The sequence below is a fragment of the Eumetopias jubatus genome, unplaced genomic scaffold (assembly GCF_037043125.1).
Source record: "Eumetopias jubatus isolate StellerSeaLion01/CBP00866 unplaced genomic scaffold, mEumJub1_p1.0 scaffold_8, whole genome shotgun sequence".
Taxonomy (NCBI): domain Eukaryota; kingdom Metazoa; phylum Chordata; class Mammalia; order Carnivora; family Otariidae; genus Eumetopias; species Eumetopias jubatus.
Genome location: NW_028274814.1, coordinates 101,508,714 through 101,525,806, shown reverse-complemented (window position 1 = coordinate 101,525,806; position 17,093 = coordinate 101,508,714). Strand labels below are relative to the sequence as shown.

Genomic DNA, 17,093 nt, shown 5'->3' with positions numbered 1-17,093 from the left:
TATGTAAGAGTTTATTGTATAGTCTTGAAAATAAACCTTTATCGGTTCAGTGTGTTACATTTCAGTCTGGTGCTTATCTTTTTTCGTGTTGCTTGTTGTAATCAGTTGTCCCTGGGCTATTTATTCAGTCCTTCTTTTTTTCCCAAGTTGGCAGGGCTATCTCTGTCATCTCTTTCTGGGCTCTCTTTTGTTCCATTGGCCAATCTGTGCATCCCTACATCAATACCAGATTGTAATAAGCCTTGATTTCAGGTAAAGCAAGACTCAACTTATTTTGCTTCAGAGTATGTGGGCTATTCTTTGCCTTTTGTTTTTCCTTATATACTTCAGATTGGATTTTAATTGGAATTGCATTACATGTAGATTCATTTGAGAAGAATAAACCTGTTTATGGTACTGAGCTCTCCTATCCATGAAGACAGTATATTTCTCTAAGTTTTAAGTGCATTTCTCTAAGATCTGTTTTAATATTTTATGCAAATAGATTTTTGCTAGATTTGTTCCTAAAAACATTTCTTATATTCTTATTGCTATTGTAAATAATGTCTTTTCATTTCATTTTTCTGTTACTATATCCACAAATAGAGTTTATTACTATAATCAAACAGAACCAAGAAAGTAAACTGACATTTGGTTAGAAATGAAATAAAAAAAAAAAAAGGGTCCAGGCCGTGCATGCGCTGAGCCTTCCTGTCGCTCTTCCCACCTCCCCCCGCCCCTCTCTGTCCTCTCTGCACTGGGAGCCGCTCTCCCGCCACAACCCCTCATCACCTGAAAATGTACGCCTGTGCAAAGTTCGTCTCCACCCCCTTCTTGGTCAGGAGCACCGCTCAGCTGTTGAGCCGATCACTGTCTGCAGTGGTGCTAAAACCACCGGAGACACTGACAGATGAGAGCCTCAGCAGCTTGGCAGCCCCACGTCCCCTGACCTCACGTATTCCTAGCCGCAGCTTCCAAACCAGCGCCATTTCAAGGGACATCGACCCAGCAGCCAAGTTCACTGGGGCTGGGGCTGCCACGGTAGGGGTGGCTGGCTCTGGGGCTGGAATTGGGACTGTGTTTGGGAGCCTCATCATTGGTTATGCCAGGAATCCCTCTCTGAAGCAGCAACTCTTCTCCTACGCCATTTTGGGCTTTGCCCTCTCGGAGGCCATGGGGCTCTTTTGCCTGATGGTGGCCTTTCTCATCCTCTTCACCACGTGAAGGAGCCGTCTCCACCTCCCATATGTCTTTCTCCCGTGTCTTGTCTGCCCTGTATGTTCCTTTTCCTATACCTCCCCAGGCAGCGTGGGGAAAGTGGTTGGCTCAGGGTTTGACAGAGGGAAGACAAATAAATACTGTATTATTAAGGAAAAAAAAATGGCAATGCAAGTGATTTTTGAGATACATTGTTTTGCCTTTACAGCTACCTTGCTAAATTCGCTTATTATTTTTAATAATTTGAGACACTTTTGAGTTTTATATATAAACAATCGTGTCTTCTGCAGAAAGGTTTGCTTATTCTTTTCTAATCCCTTGCCTCACTTTCTTTTTCTTGTCCTCATGCACTGGCTAGGATCTTCAATATGGTGTTGAAGAGGAACAGTGATAATGGGCATCTTTATCATTTTCCAGATTTTAAGGGAATGCTTCCAAGATTTTCCCATTAAGACATGTGTTTGCTGTTGGGTGTTTATAGATACACTTTATATTAAAGAAGTTCTCCATTTCTAGTTTTCTGAGGGCATTTTTGAAAATCATGAATGGGTGTTAAATTTAGCAGATGCTTTTTCTGAAAGCCATTGAGATTATCATATCACCTTTCTCCTTGAATCTGTTCATTGAAAAGCCTTTTACTTTCTTGGGCTTGAATTGAGCCTTTTTCAAATATGGGTTGTTGAGACAAGGATACTACTTTAGCGTACTTGCAATAAGAAAGAATAAGGAGGAAGACTTAACTGCCCTTGTTCAGTTCCATCTACCCTTGGTCAGTTGTAAAAAATAAAACACTGGTGACACAATGCAGGCCAGTGGATCTCAGACTTCTATGTCAGTAGGAATCACCCAAGATCTAGATTCTGATACATCAGGTCTGATACAGCCTGAGACTCTGTGTCTCTAACAAGCTCCTGGTGATGCTGATCTAGTGAACACATTAGTAGCAAGGGTGTAACAAGCCATTCACTTCATTTTTCACTTTTGAAGCTTTTAACCAAAAGACTCACCCTCAAGTTTCAAAGGAGAAAAAATTCAGTCCAAAGAAAACAATCAGTAAAACGTTAAGAAAATTGGATTAGGAAATGTATTTTAACCAGAATCTAGCATGATACGGACAAGATGTCCCCCTCACTTTGCCAATAACTCTCATTTCCCTATGCATTTCTCTTACATTTTTCATGCAATTTCTCTATTGATGTTAACTATGACATCTCTCCCCTCCCTTTTGTCTGCCCTTTGTAGCTTGATGTGGTTGGGGACAGTGCTGTGGACGAATTTGAAAAGCAAAGGCCAAGCAGAAAACAGAAGAGTCTAGGACTCCTGTGCCAGAAGTTTCTAGCTCGCTATCCAAGTTACCCTTTGTCAACTGAGAAAACAACCATCTCCCTAGATGAAGTTGCTGTCAGTCTTGGTATGTAACATCAGATTACCTGCAGGCCTATCTCTAGTCACAGTGGGAAACCGGTTTCCTCTGGCAGGCCAAAGTCTTCAGATAGCTTCTCATTAAGTAAAGGGTGGGCTCTGAATGGTAAGAACAGAGGAGCAAGCGAGCTTCCTCCTGTCATGAAATTTCTCATCCTTATGCATAGGATTCCAGGGAATCTTCCGAGCCGGAGGGTCAAACAGAAATTTTTTTTTTGACCTCATAAAATATTTGTATAAAAAGACTCATTAAGAATTAATATCTCGTTTTTAATTTCAGACAGACAAATAACATTTAAAAATGCCTTGCTGTTTATTTTTAATAATGCTTCTAGGAGTTCAGACCCGGTGTTATTTCTGTTATCAAACAGGATTTGAGAGCAAGAGCATTATGTTTGAAGCCGTATACTGTGATATTCACAGCAAGCCTGCCAAACGAGGAGAAGCACATCTGGACATAACTCAAACAGCTAAACCTTATAACAAAGAGGAGTGCGTGTGTTCACATGGCTTGGGTGTGTGTAATCTGCAGTGGTGTATGGCCTGTAAATAAGGCACAGTGGCCTCAGAATAGAGACCCCTAGTGGACATGGATTGCAGTTCATCTCAGGGTAAACATACTGTTGACAATCTTTAATAAGCAGAAATCACAGGGATTTGAAGATAGAGGGTGTCCCCTTAAAAAATAAGGAGGTTGTACATACAGAAAAAAAGAAAAAATCAACTAAACAGGCTGTATGATAGATTATATTTTTAATTTATTTTTTGGGTTCTCTTTCTTCCCATAGCCCTGAGAGATGTGCCCCAGTAGATGATTGTCAATCTGAATTATTCAAACTGATGGCTAAAAATATTTTTACCAGAAATGGAGATAATGAGGAAGCAATGAGTTATGATAGAAAGACCATGGGCTGGGCTTTGGGTCAGATGGGGTTGGATTTGAAGTCCAGCTCTCCAATTTACAGACCGTGAGAGTTTTAAAAATTAATTAACCTTTTCCTGTCTAAAACACAAGGATCACAGCACCTACCTTGCAGAAATATAGCAAAGTTGGGGATAATCTCAGCACCATGCCTAACTCAGGGCCTAGCATGGGTAACTGTTACTGTTACGTGGAATGGTTTCTGCTCAGCTCTTACTAGATCACTCTCCGCCCTCCCCAAATTGTCCTCTCCACCTTTAGGAAGAGGAAGTATGGTGCCTTGGTTGGGGAACCCAGAAGTAGAATACAGTATTTGGCATCGGTGTCAATGAAACAAGAAGGGGAAGGTGACCCAGTTGTATAGAGGCTTAGGATACACCCATTCGAGGCACAGGGTCCTAGAAACTAGTCTTACAGAGGATGAGGGTAAAACAATAGCACACAGTGTCCTTCTCACTGGGGTTCATGAAGCCAGCTTTCTCCATGTACCAACTTCCATCCAGGGACCTTGCACTGATGTCAGTGTGAAGACAAAAGATTAGATGTCAGAAGGCTATGTTAGAGATCTGGGGGTTGGGGGTTCAGACAGGAAACTGGACTCCTATTCTCATGTGAGCTACAGATGCCCATGTTATGGCTGGTTGGAGCAGAATTCCAGAAATTTTTGCAAACAGCTTCATAATGCCTCATGATCACCCAGACCTGACAAATGAACTTACCATCTCTCTTCCTGTGAGGTCCAAAAACAGGGTCCCTTCTTGGAAGCTATTTCAGGGGTAACCATTTCTTGGGGTTGAGTCTAAACTCCCTACTGTATCCCAGGTCACAAGCTATAAGAACATATGTTAACCTAGAATGTTCAGAGCATTTCAGTCGCATTATTTCCCAGATTGTGGTCCCATGTAGATTTGACCATGGGTATTACAGGTAAGAAGTTAAAGAACTAGGGGTGCCTAGGTGGCTCAGTCAGTTAAGCATCCAACTCTTGATTTCAGCTCAGGTCATAATCTCAGGGTTGTGGGATTGAGACCTGAGTTGGGCTCAGCGCTCAGCAGGGAGTTGGCTTGGGATTCTCTCCCTCTGCCCCTCTACCCCCTGCTCGAGCACACTCTCTCTTAATAAATAAATAAATAATAAATAAAATCTTTTTTTAAAAGAAGTTAAAGAACCAGGAGTGACTTTAGTAAATGGACAATAGCACAGCCTTAGAAATGAGTTTATTGGGCTGAGAGATGTTCTCGATAAGCTCCATCGAGGAATAAGGAAAGCATGGTAATGACTGCTAAATCCTTGGGGGGACATAACTAATGCCATGACTAGGATTAATAAGATTGTGTTGATCCAAAAGGAAAAGAAGGCTGGGTGCCAGGAAAAACCTTCCCAACAGAGCAAGCCCCAGAGTAACCCGAAGATCTGGAGACCTGTGAAATAGAACTTTTCAGCGCACCAGCCAGTAGACAGTTAAACACAGTCCAGCTTGAAAAGATGATTATCTAGGCAGGCAGCTGCCACATTGGCTTTTATCAGCACCACCTATTAAACACCCATTGTGCATATTAAACATTCATCTTACCTCCAAGTGGTCAGAATATTCCTTTATTTTCCCTTCTTAGGATTTCTCTCCACTAGATGGAGATTTAACAGTTTGTATCTAATACAAAATAACAAAACAGCCAGCATATGGCTGGCCCTGGGGTGTCTTAGTTGCATTCACATGACATTTCTAATGGGAAGGTTTATAGAATGTTACACTCTAAACGAGATATGTTAATATATGAAAACAGACTGGAATAAAAAGCCAGGCAGATTTGGACAAGGGGCTGTACCTTCCAGCAGGCATCTGGCGCTGAAGCCTGAGCTGAGGGTGAAGAACCTTTCAGGGTCAGGAGCCGAAATGTTTTGATTGACTGTGAAATGCGTCTTCATGCATAGGAAAGAACTTTACTTCACCTCCAAAGTTTTCATCATAATTTGGTCAGTTTTTTCTGTTAAATCTTGGAAGGGCCAGAAGCTACGCTCACTGTCTGCTCTGATTATATAACAGCTCCTGGCAAGTGAGCAAAAAGAGGGCATCTTTGTAGCTTGACCAGTTTTCTGGGAGCTGCCTGGAGGCTTTTGCTATGGGGACTTAGATGAGAGCAAAGGAGCCAGTGGGTTCCAAAAGCCTAAGGGCCTGTTGCACAACAGGATGAGTCAGAGGAAAGTTTTAAAATCTGTTTCTACTGTGACCTCTCATGCTAGCAGGGATTTTGGGTATTTCCAATGCTGTGCAGGAAGTATTTAAAAATAATATACAAACAGTAGATAAAAGTGACACCCTATTGTAGACCCTTTATGTTTATGGCCACGTTTAATCCTCATCACCTTATGAGATAAATACTAAGGCACAGAAAGATGAAGTAACTTCCGAGGATCACACAACTAGGGATAGAGCAGGGTTGATTCAAATCCAGGCAGTCTGACCTCCCAAGCCTCCAGGCTTAACTGCTGTACATATTTTTGGTAAATGTGATAGACCGCTCATGATCCTGGCTATTTTGAGAGTGTTGGGAAAGTGGGTAGACAATTGATGAACTCCGTGGTCAGCCCGTATTGGACATGAAGAGTCTCTGTGCTTTACCGCTGGGCTGTTTGGGCCAAATGCCTGTGAATGGGAACAGAGGGACAGTTATCGGTGGCCAAGAGGAGCAAAAGGAAACTCATATGTTGTTCAGCTGTGGCTGTAGCTTCCTCCAGCAACTTGAGAAGGGTGCCCAAGCTCTTGACGCCTGAGTTTCCAATGCAAAATAGGAAACAAAATATTTGCCATCTGTTTTCCTAACTGGGCCATTAAGAGAGTTAACAAGATAATTATTTCACATCATTCAAACTCCGGGAAAGGATAGAATTGTCCAAATGAGGTATCATACATTGGACAGAGTTTATTTTATAGTCTGCATAATTAGGAATACAAGTCCAAATCAACCAAACAGTGTTCATCAGGGATCCGTTAGACACACTAGTACATGTGATGCTCAATCCCACCTGTTTTAACATGCTGAAATGTTTGCGTGGCTTATCTAACAGGTCCAAAGAAAAGACATACTATTGTTTACGTAAGAGAGATGGAACTATCATCCATGTCTGGGTGGATGTTTTATCCTAGCTCTTGTTAAGGGTTGGATCCCAAGAATAAGAAAGAAAAATAATTTCTATTGCTTGCATCCTTATAGGTTGAACTTTTAGAGCATCTGCACTTGCTGGCCATTATAATGGGCATCATGTAAAGTAGTTTACAGACACGGTCCAGGCCCTCAAGGAATTTTTACTCAAAAATGTTTGCCTGGATGACGGTCAACTTCTATTTTCCAAACAGGCGTTGAAAGGAGACGTATCTATGACATTGTAAATGTGCTGGAATCGCTGCATCTGGTCAGCCGGGTGGCCAAGAATCAATATGGCTGGCATGGCCGGCACAGCCTGCCAAAAACCCTGAGGAGCCTCCAGAGACTGGGAGAGGAGCAGAAATATGAAGAGCAGATGGCACATCTCCAACAGAAGGAGCTAGATCTGATGGATTATAAACTTGGAGAACGTAAAAAAGACAGCTATCCAGATTCTCAAGATCCACAGTTACTGGATTTCTCGGAACCCGACTATCCCTCTTGTGAGTGCACAGTAACCACGCAAGTAATGGCAGAGAGGGAGGGATGGTCTCTTCCGTAGAAATTCACTGCTAAGGTGGGAAGCGCAGATTGACAGCCCTGGAGGGAGATGCCCTCCTATTGGATCTACTGAAGAAAGGGAGACAGATGGCTCCCCGACTGGGCTTCCCCCTCAGCCTCACCTCAAGCCTGTCTAGTGGCAGTTCACTTGGTATTTGGTATGTTTGGACCATAGATCGCGGACAGTGCTCTCGTTTCAGACTGACGGCCCCAGGCTGATGTCTATTTGTGAATCTTTAAGGAAATTTTACTCTGAAAGAAGTTATCCTTTCAGAGAATTCAATGGTTTTTTTTTTTAAAGATCTTATTTATTTGACAGAGGGAGACACAGCGAGAGAGGGAACACAAGCAGGGGGAGTGGGAGAGGGAGAAGCAGGCTTCCTGCTGAGCAGGGAGCCCGACGTGGGGCTCCGTCCCAGGACCCTGGGATCATGATCTGAGCCGAAGGCAGATGCCCAACGAATGAGCCACCCAGGCCCCCTGGGGAATTCAATTTTTTAAAATTACATTAGAGTAGATTACTTAAAAAAGAACCCCGTTCAGAGAACATGTTGATAAGAAAGATAGATAACCCCTCCTGTCATTTGATGCAGCATTTTTTAAATATATATCTATATTGTTCTTCCCCACCCAGCTCCTATGTATCACACTCTTTCTGTTTTAACCATTGATCTCCATCATTCTCACCCTATTCCCCATTGCTAAGACGATAAAGTACAAGTATCACTCACATTTCACTTGCAAATATAATAAGAATGGAAATGTGGGCCTGGTTTTCATTAGATTTACTGCCTCATGCCTTTTAGCGCCACCCCATGAGCCAGTTCTTATCCTAATAACCAGAGGAGACAGCCATCTGTCGGGGATGGTTCACTTGCCATCTACAGCAGCACACATCTGATCAGTGTCTCCTATTCATTTCTAGCTTATTTCTTCACTTCCTTCTGAAAAGCAATGGAAGGGGCAAGCGCCTACTATGTTTCACATATTCTAGATATTGTGGGCACAGAAAAATAAAAACAAGAGTTCTTGCCCTTTGGGAAGAGTTGATGTTCTGAAAACAATCCCTGAAGTCTACCCTCTCCTTTTTTTTCTTCTACATTGATCTTTTCAAAAAGTTGCTTCAGGAAAACTACCTCATGGATTGTATCCTATGAAGTAGGAGTATAAAGCATTACGAGTGGTTTCAAATATGCCTATTGGAGAGGAGTTGTACAAGCCATAAGAAAATCCATCTCATTTCTTGGGGCACCTGGCTGGCTCAGTCAGTAGAGCTTGCAACTCTTGATCTCCGGGTCATGAGTTGGAGCCCCACATTGGACATAGAGATTACTTGAAAAAAGAAAGAAAAGGAAATCCATCTCATTTCTTTATGAGCCGTCCTTGGTGATGTGTGTCTAGTAGGCTTCTGCCTGTAACCAAGGTGATCTTTGCATCTGCTGTTAGAGTTCGTAGTTCTGGCAAACCCCAAGTACTGTCTTTCATGTAGTAAATTACATGTTTTGATGCTTTCGTCTCATTCCCTTTGTAGCATCTGCAAACAGTAGAAAAGACAAGTCTTTGAGAATTATGAGCCAGAAGTTTGTCATGCTGTTCCTTGTCTCCAAAACCAAGATTGTTACTCTTGATGTGGCTGCCAAAGTACTGATAGAAGAAAGCCAGGATGCCCCAGACCATAGTAAATTTAAAAGTAAGTATCTTCACCTGAACCCACTTATCAGTACAAAAAGGACGGGATTTCATGTGTTGATGTTTTCTGCCTCTGACATTGAAAAAAAAAATTGTTTTTTTTTCTTAAGAGGTGCAGTCTTTCCTGCACTCATAAAGGTTCTTGGTGCCGTGAGAGTTAAGTTAGTAAATACTAGAATTCCCATGAACGTTCTGTCAGATGCCTTTTCCTCAGCAGTTAGAGGGGTTGGTAGAAGAGGAATGCCATCCCACAAACGCAGGTCAGGGAGGCTGGAAGATACTTTGCATTTCTCTTTAGTAGTGCTGCATCCAAGGCAGAATGTCTGAGTTTTCTTTCCCCTTCTTTCCTCACTCCCTGCCTACTGTCCTGATGGGTGGAGATGAAAGGTGTCTGCAGGTAAGAACCAGAGGAATGGCCAGGGCAGGGTAGGGGTGGTGGGACAGAGCTGCTGGGCAGGGAGAGAGGTTCCAAGTTGCACACCCAGGGCCTCTTCTTTTTCTGTCAAGCCTGGGTGAAGCCAAATACCCTCAGCTGCCAGTAGCCCTTTCAAGCCCCGGGAAGCCACGAGCCAAACTTTCTCTGCTTTTTCTGTTTCCATTGGAATTATAGCCACCCTGTGGGAGAAGTGACTAGATGACATTCAGCTCTATCAGGATTGGGAAGAAGATTGCATCTGGGGTGAATGTTTGATGGTTCTGAACCATAATCATAGCTCCTTTGCTTGATCGTAGCCCCAAGGCCAAGTGGGTTTCCTACCTATAAATCGATTTCTTGAATAGAAATTACTTTGTGGGTATTGTCCTGCCTATTGAATGCCTTACCACCCCTTCAGAATTTCTCCTCTAGTACCTGCATTTTCAAATGTCTCTCCCCAAACCTCGTAAGATTCAGGGAATGCCCATCCCACCCCTCCCCCACTAGGCGGCCAAACACCAGGATTCAGGTGAGGAGCTGCCTGTCTTGTCAGCAGAGCTGAACCTCATAACCTTGAGCCCCAAACCCTCTTGTGTGCCCAGGGGCGCAGCCTCACAGGAAGCTCTGGGGGATCCCTGTCATTTTCACAGGCCAGCTGCCTGCTCGAGCTGGTACCCACCACCTCCTGCTGAGAGAAACCCAGAACAAGCTTTTGACATGCCACATAAGCAGAATTACATTCACTAAGCCTTTAATTACAGCCCCTTTCCCTCCCTTGGTGTTTTTGCCATCTCAGCACTCCCCGCTTATCACCAGGTGCCTCTTACAAGGGGTGTGAAGTTGTGGAAGAGGAAAGACACACTGACCTTCCCTTAGAAAGTGTCTTCAGACACATCAGATACATAAATCCCAGGTGATTGCATGACAGAGCCGTCAGCCTCTGCTGCACCCCTTGGCTTTCTGCTGGTGGTTTATGTGGTGGCCAAGAAAAGTGACCTGTCACATCAACTAAAATGTAATGGTGTCACAGACGGCGTGACCATAATTGTGTTTTATATCTTTAAGCAAAGGTACGACGCCTCTATGACATAGCCAACGTTCTGACCAGCTTGGCTCTAATAAAGAAAGTGCACGTAACAGAAGAGAGAGGCCGTAAACCAGCCTTCAAATGGATCGGGCCTGTGGACTTCAGTTCCAGTGGTAAGGTCTCATGGTTTTGCTAGGCATCTATTTTATTTACGATCCCCAATTCCTGTTCCAATTCATGTATCTTCTACACAGTGGATTGATCTTCATTTCCCATAATCCATGTCACATTCAAAATTAGACTAGTGGTATCCCTCGGAACAATGAACGTTAGTCTGTAAGTGGTGTGTGCAGCGGCTCACCGCAGGAAGGGAAATCCTGAGAGCTTATAACGTGGGAGTTTCTGTAACTATTAAATTATAGCTCATTAGCTTTTTTCATTTTATTCCAAAGTTCCTGGAAGTTTGGGCTTGAGGATTAAAAATGACCATTCTTATGAACTCTGGTGGTTTCTGCATTAGCAGAATAAAGCATTGTTTTTCTTTGAAATTCCAGGCAATGTAAAAATTATATCAATTACTATCACAAAACTAATATGTGGTAAAGAGGGCTTCTGCATATGGTATGGATGTAATGAACACCTTTTTGGTAATTTATTTAACAGGTTACAAATGTCATAGTTTTACTAAACTAGAGCAAAAAGGGTATTATATTCTTAATTGACAGGGAATATCTGAGCAATTGAGGACAGGATCCTACTGTACCAGCACTTTACATATAGCTATGCTGCCTGGGAAAAAAAGCCATTAAAGTTATTTTTAAATTGCCCTTCCAATTTTGGTATTAGTGGCATAAATTCCTGCCACTTAACCCAGGCTTATAAAAGATATAGCTCTCTACCTCACTTAGAACACATTATTCACTTAGGATCTAGATGAAAGCACTTAAAATCAAGTAAAACTAATTCAACCCAGCACGTACTTACTGCACGTGGACCATGCACAGTTACTATACTAAATGCCATGAGAGGTTTAGAGATGTGTCTGGCACCGTCCCCACCTGCATGAATTCTGCACCTTTGTCATTTTCCACTGCTCTGCCTTTGGCTTCTAGCCTTTTCACCTGTGAAGCCCTCTTCTTTTTCGACATGCAAATATTCTACTCAACTTTCAAGATCTGACTCAAATGTCAACTCCTTCATGCAGTTTTCCCTGGTCACCCAGAGCAAAGACTGTCTCTTCGGAGCTATTACAATTTAATATTGTCCTGAGGTTTAATATTGACATAAGGTTGATACGTCATGCCATCATTGCCCCAGCTCTATGCATTTGAAGCCAGACTCAGTCTTTTTTTTTTAATTTTTAACAACTGTATGAAGATATAATTCACATAAGATATAATTCACATAATTCATCAATTTGAATTTAGGACAGAGTTGTGCAACCATCACTGCAACTACTTGGAAAACGAAGTCACCATCCCCAAAAGGAGCCTTGTACACATTAGCACTTACTTCCCACTTCTCCCTGACCTCTCCCTTCCATCACCAGGAAAAAAAATTAATATATTTCCATCTCTATAGATTTACCTATTTTAGAGATTCCCTGTAAATGAAATCATACAATATATGGTCATTTGTGACTGACTTCTTTCACTGAGCACAATTTTGTTAAGGTCCTTTAACCTTAAGGTGTGTATCAGTACCTCCTTGCTTTCCATTGGGAAATACCACGCCGTTGGGGTGCCTGGGTGGCTCAGTCATTAAACGTCTGCCTTCAGCTCAGGTCGTGATCCCAGGGTCCTGGGATCGAGCCCCACGTCGGGCTCCCTGCTCAGCGGGGAGAAGCCTGCTTCTCCCTCTCCCACTCCCCCTTCTTGTGTTCCCTCTCGCTGTGTCTCTCTCTGTCAAATAAATAAATACAATCTTAAAAAAAAAAAAGAAAAGAAAGAAATACCACACCGGCATATGGATACGCCACCTTTTAGTTCTTCGTTCGGCAGTTGATGGACATTTGGGTTTTTTCTACTTTTTGGCTATTATGAATAATGCTGCTTTGAACATTGAGGTAGATGCTTTGATATGGACATCTGTTTGCATTTGTCATGGGCATATCTGGGAGTGGAATCGATGGTTCATATGGTAGCACTATGTTTAACATTTAAGGAATGGTCCAGCTGTTTTCTGAAGAGGTGGATTCCTAGTGAGTTAAAAGCAGACTCGGTCTTTATTCATCCATGATTACCAGATAGTACCCACATCAGTGCTTTTACTCACTTTGGCTGGTTAGTGAGCTTCTATTGAAGGTATAATTAGCATACATTTGAAAATTAGAGAACAATTAAGCAGGATACACGGTGGTCCTGGCTCTTTGGGAACTCAGGATATGGGTTACGTTCTGAGGGACAAGACAGGTTTTGGAGGGAAGGAGACTTACTTTTTAGTTCAAGGAACAGATACCTAAAAACAAATCTGGTGTGCGTTTAGAGAACAATCACCTGATTAAAGTGGAGGGCATGCTTTAGGGAATAATGAGACATAAAATGTGACCGGTTGGGACCACATTTTCGAAGCCTTCAAAATAAACCCAGAAATCTGTCCTAAATGTTATAGGCAGAAGTGACATGGGATCTTTAGATAGATTGAAAGAGAAGAGGGACTCAAAGGGGGTAGTGTCATTGAAGCATGAACTCACTTTCTCTACCCAATAGAAACCTGATCTTTCTGTATATCTAATTTCATTACTGACAATATTATTGTCATCCTCAACCCAGCCATCAAATCTGGAACTTCAAGTTAACCTTTGATTTCCTTAATTCACTCTCCTTCACTCCTCCAGTAGCGATTTTTCACAGGTAAACTTAATAAATGTGTCTTTTCCTCTTCTCCTTCCCACCATCATGGCCTTTTCATCCTTTCACAGCTTTTTTGCCATCTTATGACATAGAATAAATGGCACATCATTAAAATTACAATTTGGTAAGTTTTGCATTGTGTGCACCTGTGAAGTAATGACCACGGTCGAGATAATGAACCCATCACCTCCAGAGTCTCCTGTCCCTTTGTAATTCCTCCCTCCTTGTCCCCCAACCCATCCGCAGGGCAACCACTGATCTGCTTTCTTTCACTCTAGATTTGTACATATTTTCTAAAAAATTTCATAATTTTTTATATGCTCATTATTCAAAGTGCATATTTGCAAATTTACATACTAAAATTATTTGATAATTCCAGAATCAATACTCACAGGATTTTCTTAGTCATTCACAGACATGCAAAATGGCAAAAAAATTTGATTGACAACGCACCCGTGTTCCCAGCTGAGGTTGAACAAGGCAACACTCTGCCCTCTTATTTCTCATACTTGTTTCTACATGGCTCTCATACTGTAAACAAGTGTCCTTTTTGTGGTCTTTTTAGTGCCATGTTTTCACATTTTTGTGCTTTGTGTTGAGGATTTTGCTGTTAAAATGGTTCCCAAGCGTCGTACTGAAGTGCTAAGGATTCCGAGTGCAAGAAGGCTGTGATGTGCCTTACAGAGGAAATAATGTATGTTAGAGGAGCTCCATTCAGGCATGCGTTACAGTGCTGTTGGCTAAGAGTTCAGTGCTAATGGATCAACTATATATATTAAATAAGGCATCTTTAAACAGAAACACATATAAAACAGGGTTATGTGTTGATCAGTTGACAAAAATGTGACCAGAGACTGGCAGGAACCTAACCCTATATTCCTCTAAGAGCAATGGTTCAGTATGTACTAATTCAGTGTTCATGGTAACTTCATAGAACATAACTGCCATGAATAACAAGAACTGACTGGTAGTGTGTATACTCTTTTTATCAAATTTCCTTTGCTTGGCATATTTTCAGATTAATAATATTGTAGCATGTATCAATAGTTTATTCCTTTATATTGCTGAGTATCCCATTGTATGGATATATCATTCTTTATTCATTTACTTGTCGGTGGACAAGTGGATTATTTCCAGTTTTTGGCTGTTAGAAATAAAGCTAAATGAATATTCACGTACATGCCTTTATATGGTAGAATTCACCAGTGAAGCCATGTGGGCACCTTCAAATGATATTATACTATTTATATTGTATAAGAACCTTACAATAGCATACTTTCATTTCTCCCTGCCTGGCCTTTGTACTGTTGTTGCCAAACATTTTACTGCTATGTATGTTAAAAACTCCACGATGCATTGTTATCATTTTTGCTTTAAACAGTCTGTTGTCTTTTAAAGAGATTAAATAAGGGGAAACAATTGATATCTACCCATGTAGGCACCATTTCTGGTGCTTGTCATTCCTTTCTGTGGATGTCAGTTTCTTTCCATCTGGTATCATTTTTCTTGGCTAAGTGGACTTTCTTTAACATTTCTTATAGTGCAGATCTGCCAGTGATGAATTCTTCCAGCTCTTCTATGTCTAAAAGCATCTTTATTTTGCCTTTTTTCCAGCTTTATTGAGGTATACTTGACATATATCATGTATAAGTTTAAGGTGTACAGCATAATGATTTGACATATATTGTTAATTGATTACTGCAATAAGTTTAGTTAGCACCTATTATCTCATATTAATACAATGAAAAGAGAAGAAAATTTTTTTCCTTGTGATGAGAACTCTTAGGATTTACTCTCTTTACAACATTCATATATAACAAACAGCAGCGTTAGGTATACCCACCGTGCTGGCCACTACATCCCTAGTACTTATCATGTAACTGGAAATGTGCACCCTTCTCCTTTGTTTTTGAAAGATATTTTCACTGGGTAAAGGATTCTAGGTTGAAGGTTTTTTCTTTCAGTATTTTAAAGAAGTCACTCCACTGTCTTCTAACTTTGATTGTTTTTGGTTAGAAATCTATCATCATCTTGTTCTTCCATATGTAATATGTCTTTTTCTCTGGTTGCTTTTAAGATTTTCCTTCTGACTGGTTTTAAACAATTTGATATGTGTGCTTTGATGTACTTTTCTTATACTTGGGTTTGTTGGGCTTCTTGGATCTATGGGTTGAAAGTGTTTATCAACTTTGGCAAATTTTCAGCCCTTATTTTTTCAAATATTTTTTTCTGTCCCCTCTTCTGTTCTTTGGAGACTCCAGGTGTGCTAATATTTGGCTGCTTGAAATTGTCCCACAGTTCACTGATGTTTAGTTTCTTTCATTCTCTTTTCTGTGTTTCATTTTGGATGGTTTCTATTGCTGTGTCTTCAAGTTCACTTTTTTTTTTCCTGCAGTGTCTAATCTGCCATTAATCCACTGTATTTTCTTCACCGGCATTACAGTTTTTACCCCTAGAAGTTTGACTTGACTTGAGTTTTAATATTTTCATTGTCTCTACTTAATATGCTTAGTCTTTCCTCTGGTTTCCTGAATTCACGGAGTACAATTATATTACCTGTTTTAATGTGCCTGTCCACTAATTCTATCATCTGTGTCACTTTTGAATCCATTTCAGTTGATTTATGTCCTCACTGTGGGTTATACTTCCCTGCTTCTTTGTATACCTGATAATTTTTAATTGTATGCCAGACACTGAGATTTACATACTGTTGGGTGCTAGATATTTCAGTATTTCTAAAAATGTTCTTCAGCTTTGTTCTGTGATGCAGTGAAGTTACTTGGAAACAGTGAACCTTTCAGGTCTTGTTTTTAAGCTTTGGTAGACAGGATCATCAGCATTTAGTCTTTAATGCATTATCCCCACTACTGAGGCAATAATACCCTTTTTAATATTCTAACCAGTAATCCATGAATTAGGAGATTTTTCCATCCTGGCTATTGGCAATAGGCACTATTCCCAGCCCTGGATGAGCTGCAGACACTATTCCTTTTGCTCCTCTTAAGTGGTTCCTTTCCTGACCTTGGGTAGTCTCCTCACATGCATGAGTACTCCACTGAATACTTAAGGGGTGGGGATGGGGGGGAACCTTCTGCAGATCTCCAGCATTCTTTTTATATGGCTCTCCTCTCTGGAGTTTTGCCCTGCAAACTCTAGCTGCCCTGGCTTGCCTTGGCTTCCAGCTCCACCCTCAACTTGGGGAGACTTCCAGTCTCTGTCCAGGTTCCCTTCCCTGTACTCCAACCTGGAAATATTCTCTGGGCAATAAGTGAGGGCAATCATAGGTCTCACCTCATTTGATTCCTGTCTCTAAGGATCACTGCCCTTTGTCTCCTGCTGTCCAGTATCTTGAAAGCCATTGTTTTATAATGTTTTGTATGATACTGTGTTTAAGGAAGGAGGGTAAATTTGTTCCCTGTTACTGTCTTGACCCATTTTCTTTTTGATTTTCTAAAAAGACCATTTTGGGGGGGGTTTTGTTATGAGAAAAAGAAAACTGTAAAGGTGATTTTTTTTTAAATGTTTGTGTGTTTTAGAAAATGTAAGTCTAGCTTTCCATTTATTAAATTAGTCTTATAATTAAAACGTGCAAGCTTTGAACTTAGAAAAATCACACAGAGGAACAGGGTAGGAATGACTGAGCAACAGGGACTATTTCTCTGTAGAAATACAGGCCTGGTTCTATCTAAAAAATTCTGTCCTGATTTTACACAGGCTCCTTTAAGCATAAAATGGGCCTCCAAGGTGCTTCTATTCTCACTGTTCTGCAACATTTCAACCATGAGGTTTTTGCTGACCTTATTCCCTTGGTCACTTAGTAACTGAGCCTCCTACTGCATAAGAAAGACATAATAAAGCATAATAG

At 41.2% G+C, this 17,093-nt stretch overlaps 1 protein-coding gene and 1 pseudogene across 1 annotated transcript in view; both read left to right on the top strand.

Annotated features, from left to right (window-relative positions):
- E2F7 (E2F transcription factor 7) overlaps nt 1-17,093 on the top strand; it is a 38,074-nt gene that overhangs the window by 8,902 nt on the left and 12,079 nt on the right. The window contains exons 3-6 of the mRNA XM_028105524.2: nt 2,440-2,608; nt 6,897-7,187; nt 8,777-8,935; nt 10,415-10,549. Of these exons, the coding sequence (XP_027961325.1) occupies nt 2,440-2,608; nt 6,897-7,187; nt 8,777-8,935; nt 10,415-10,549 (754 nt within the window). The remainder of the gene's footprint in view (nt 1-2,439; nt 2,609-6,896; nt 7,188-8,776; nt 8,936-10,414; nt 10,550-17,093) is intronic.
- Nucleotides 763-1,203, top strand: LOC114210967 (ATP synthase F(0) complex subunit C2, mitochondrial pseudogene; annotated as a pseudogene).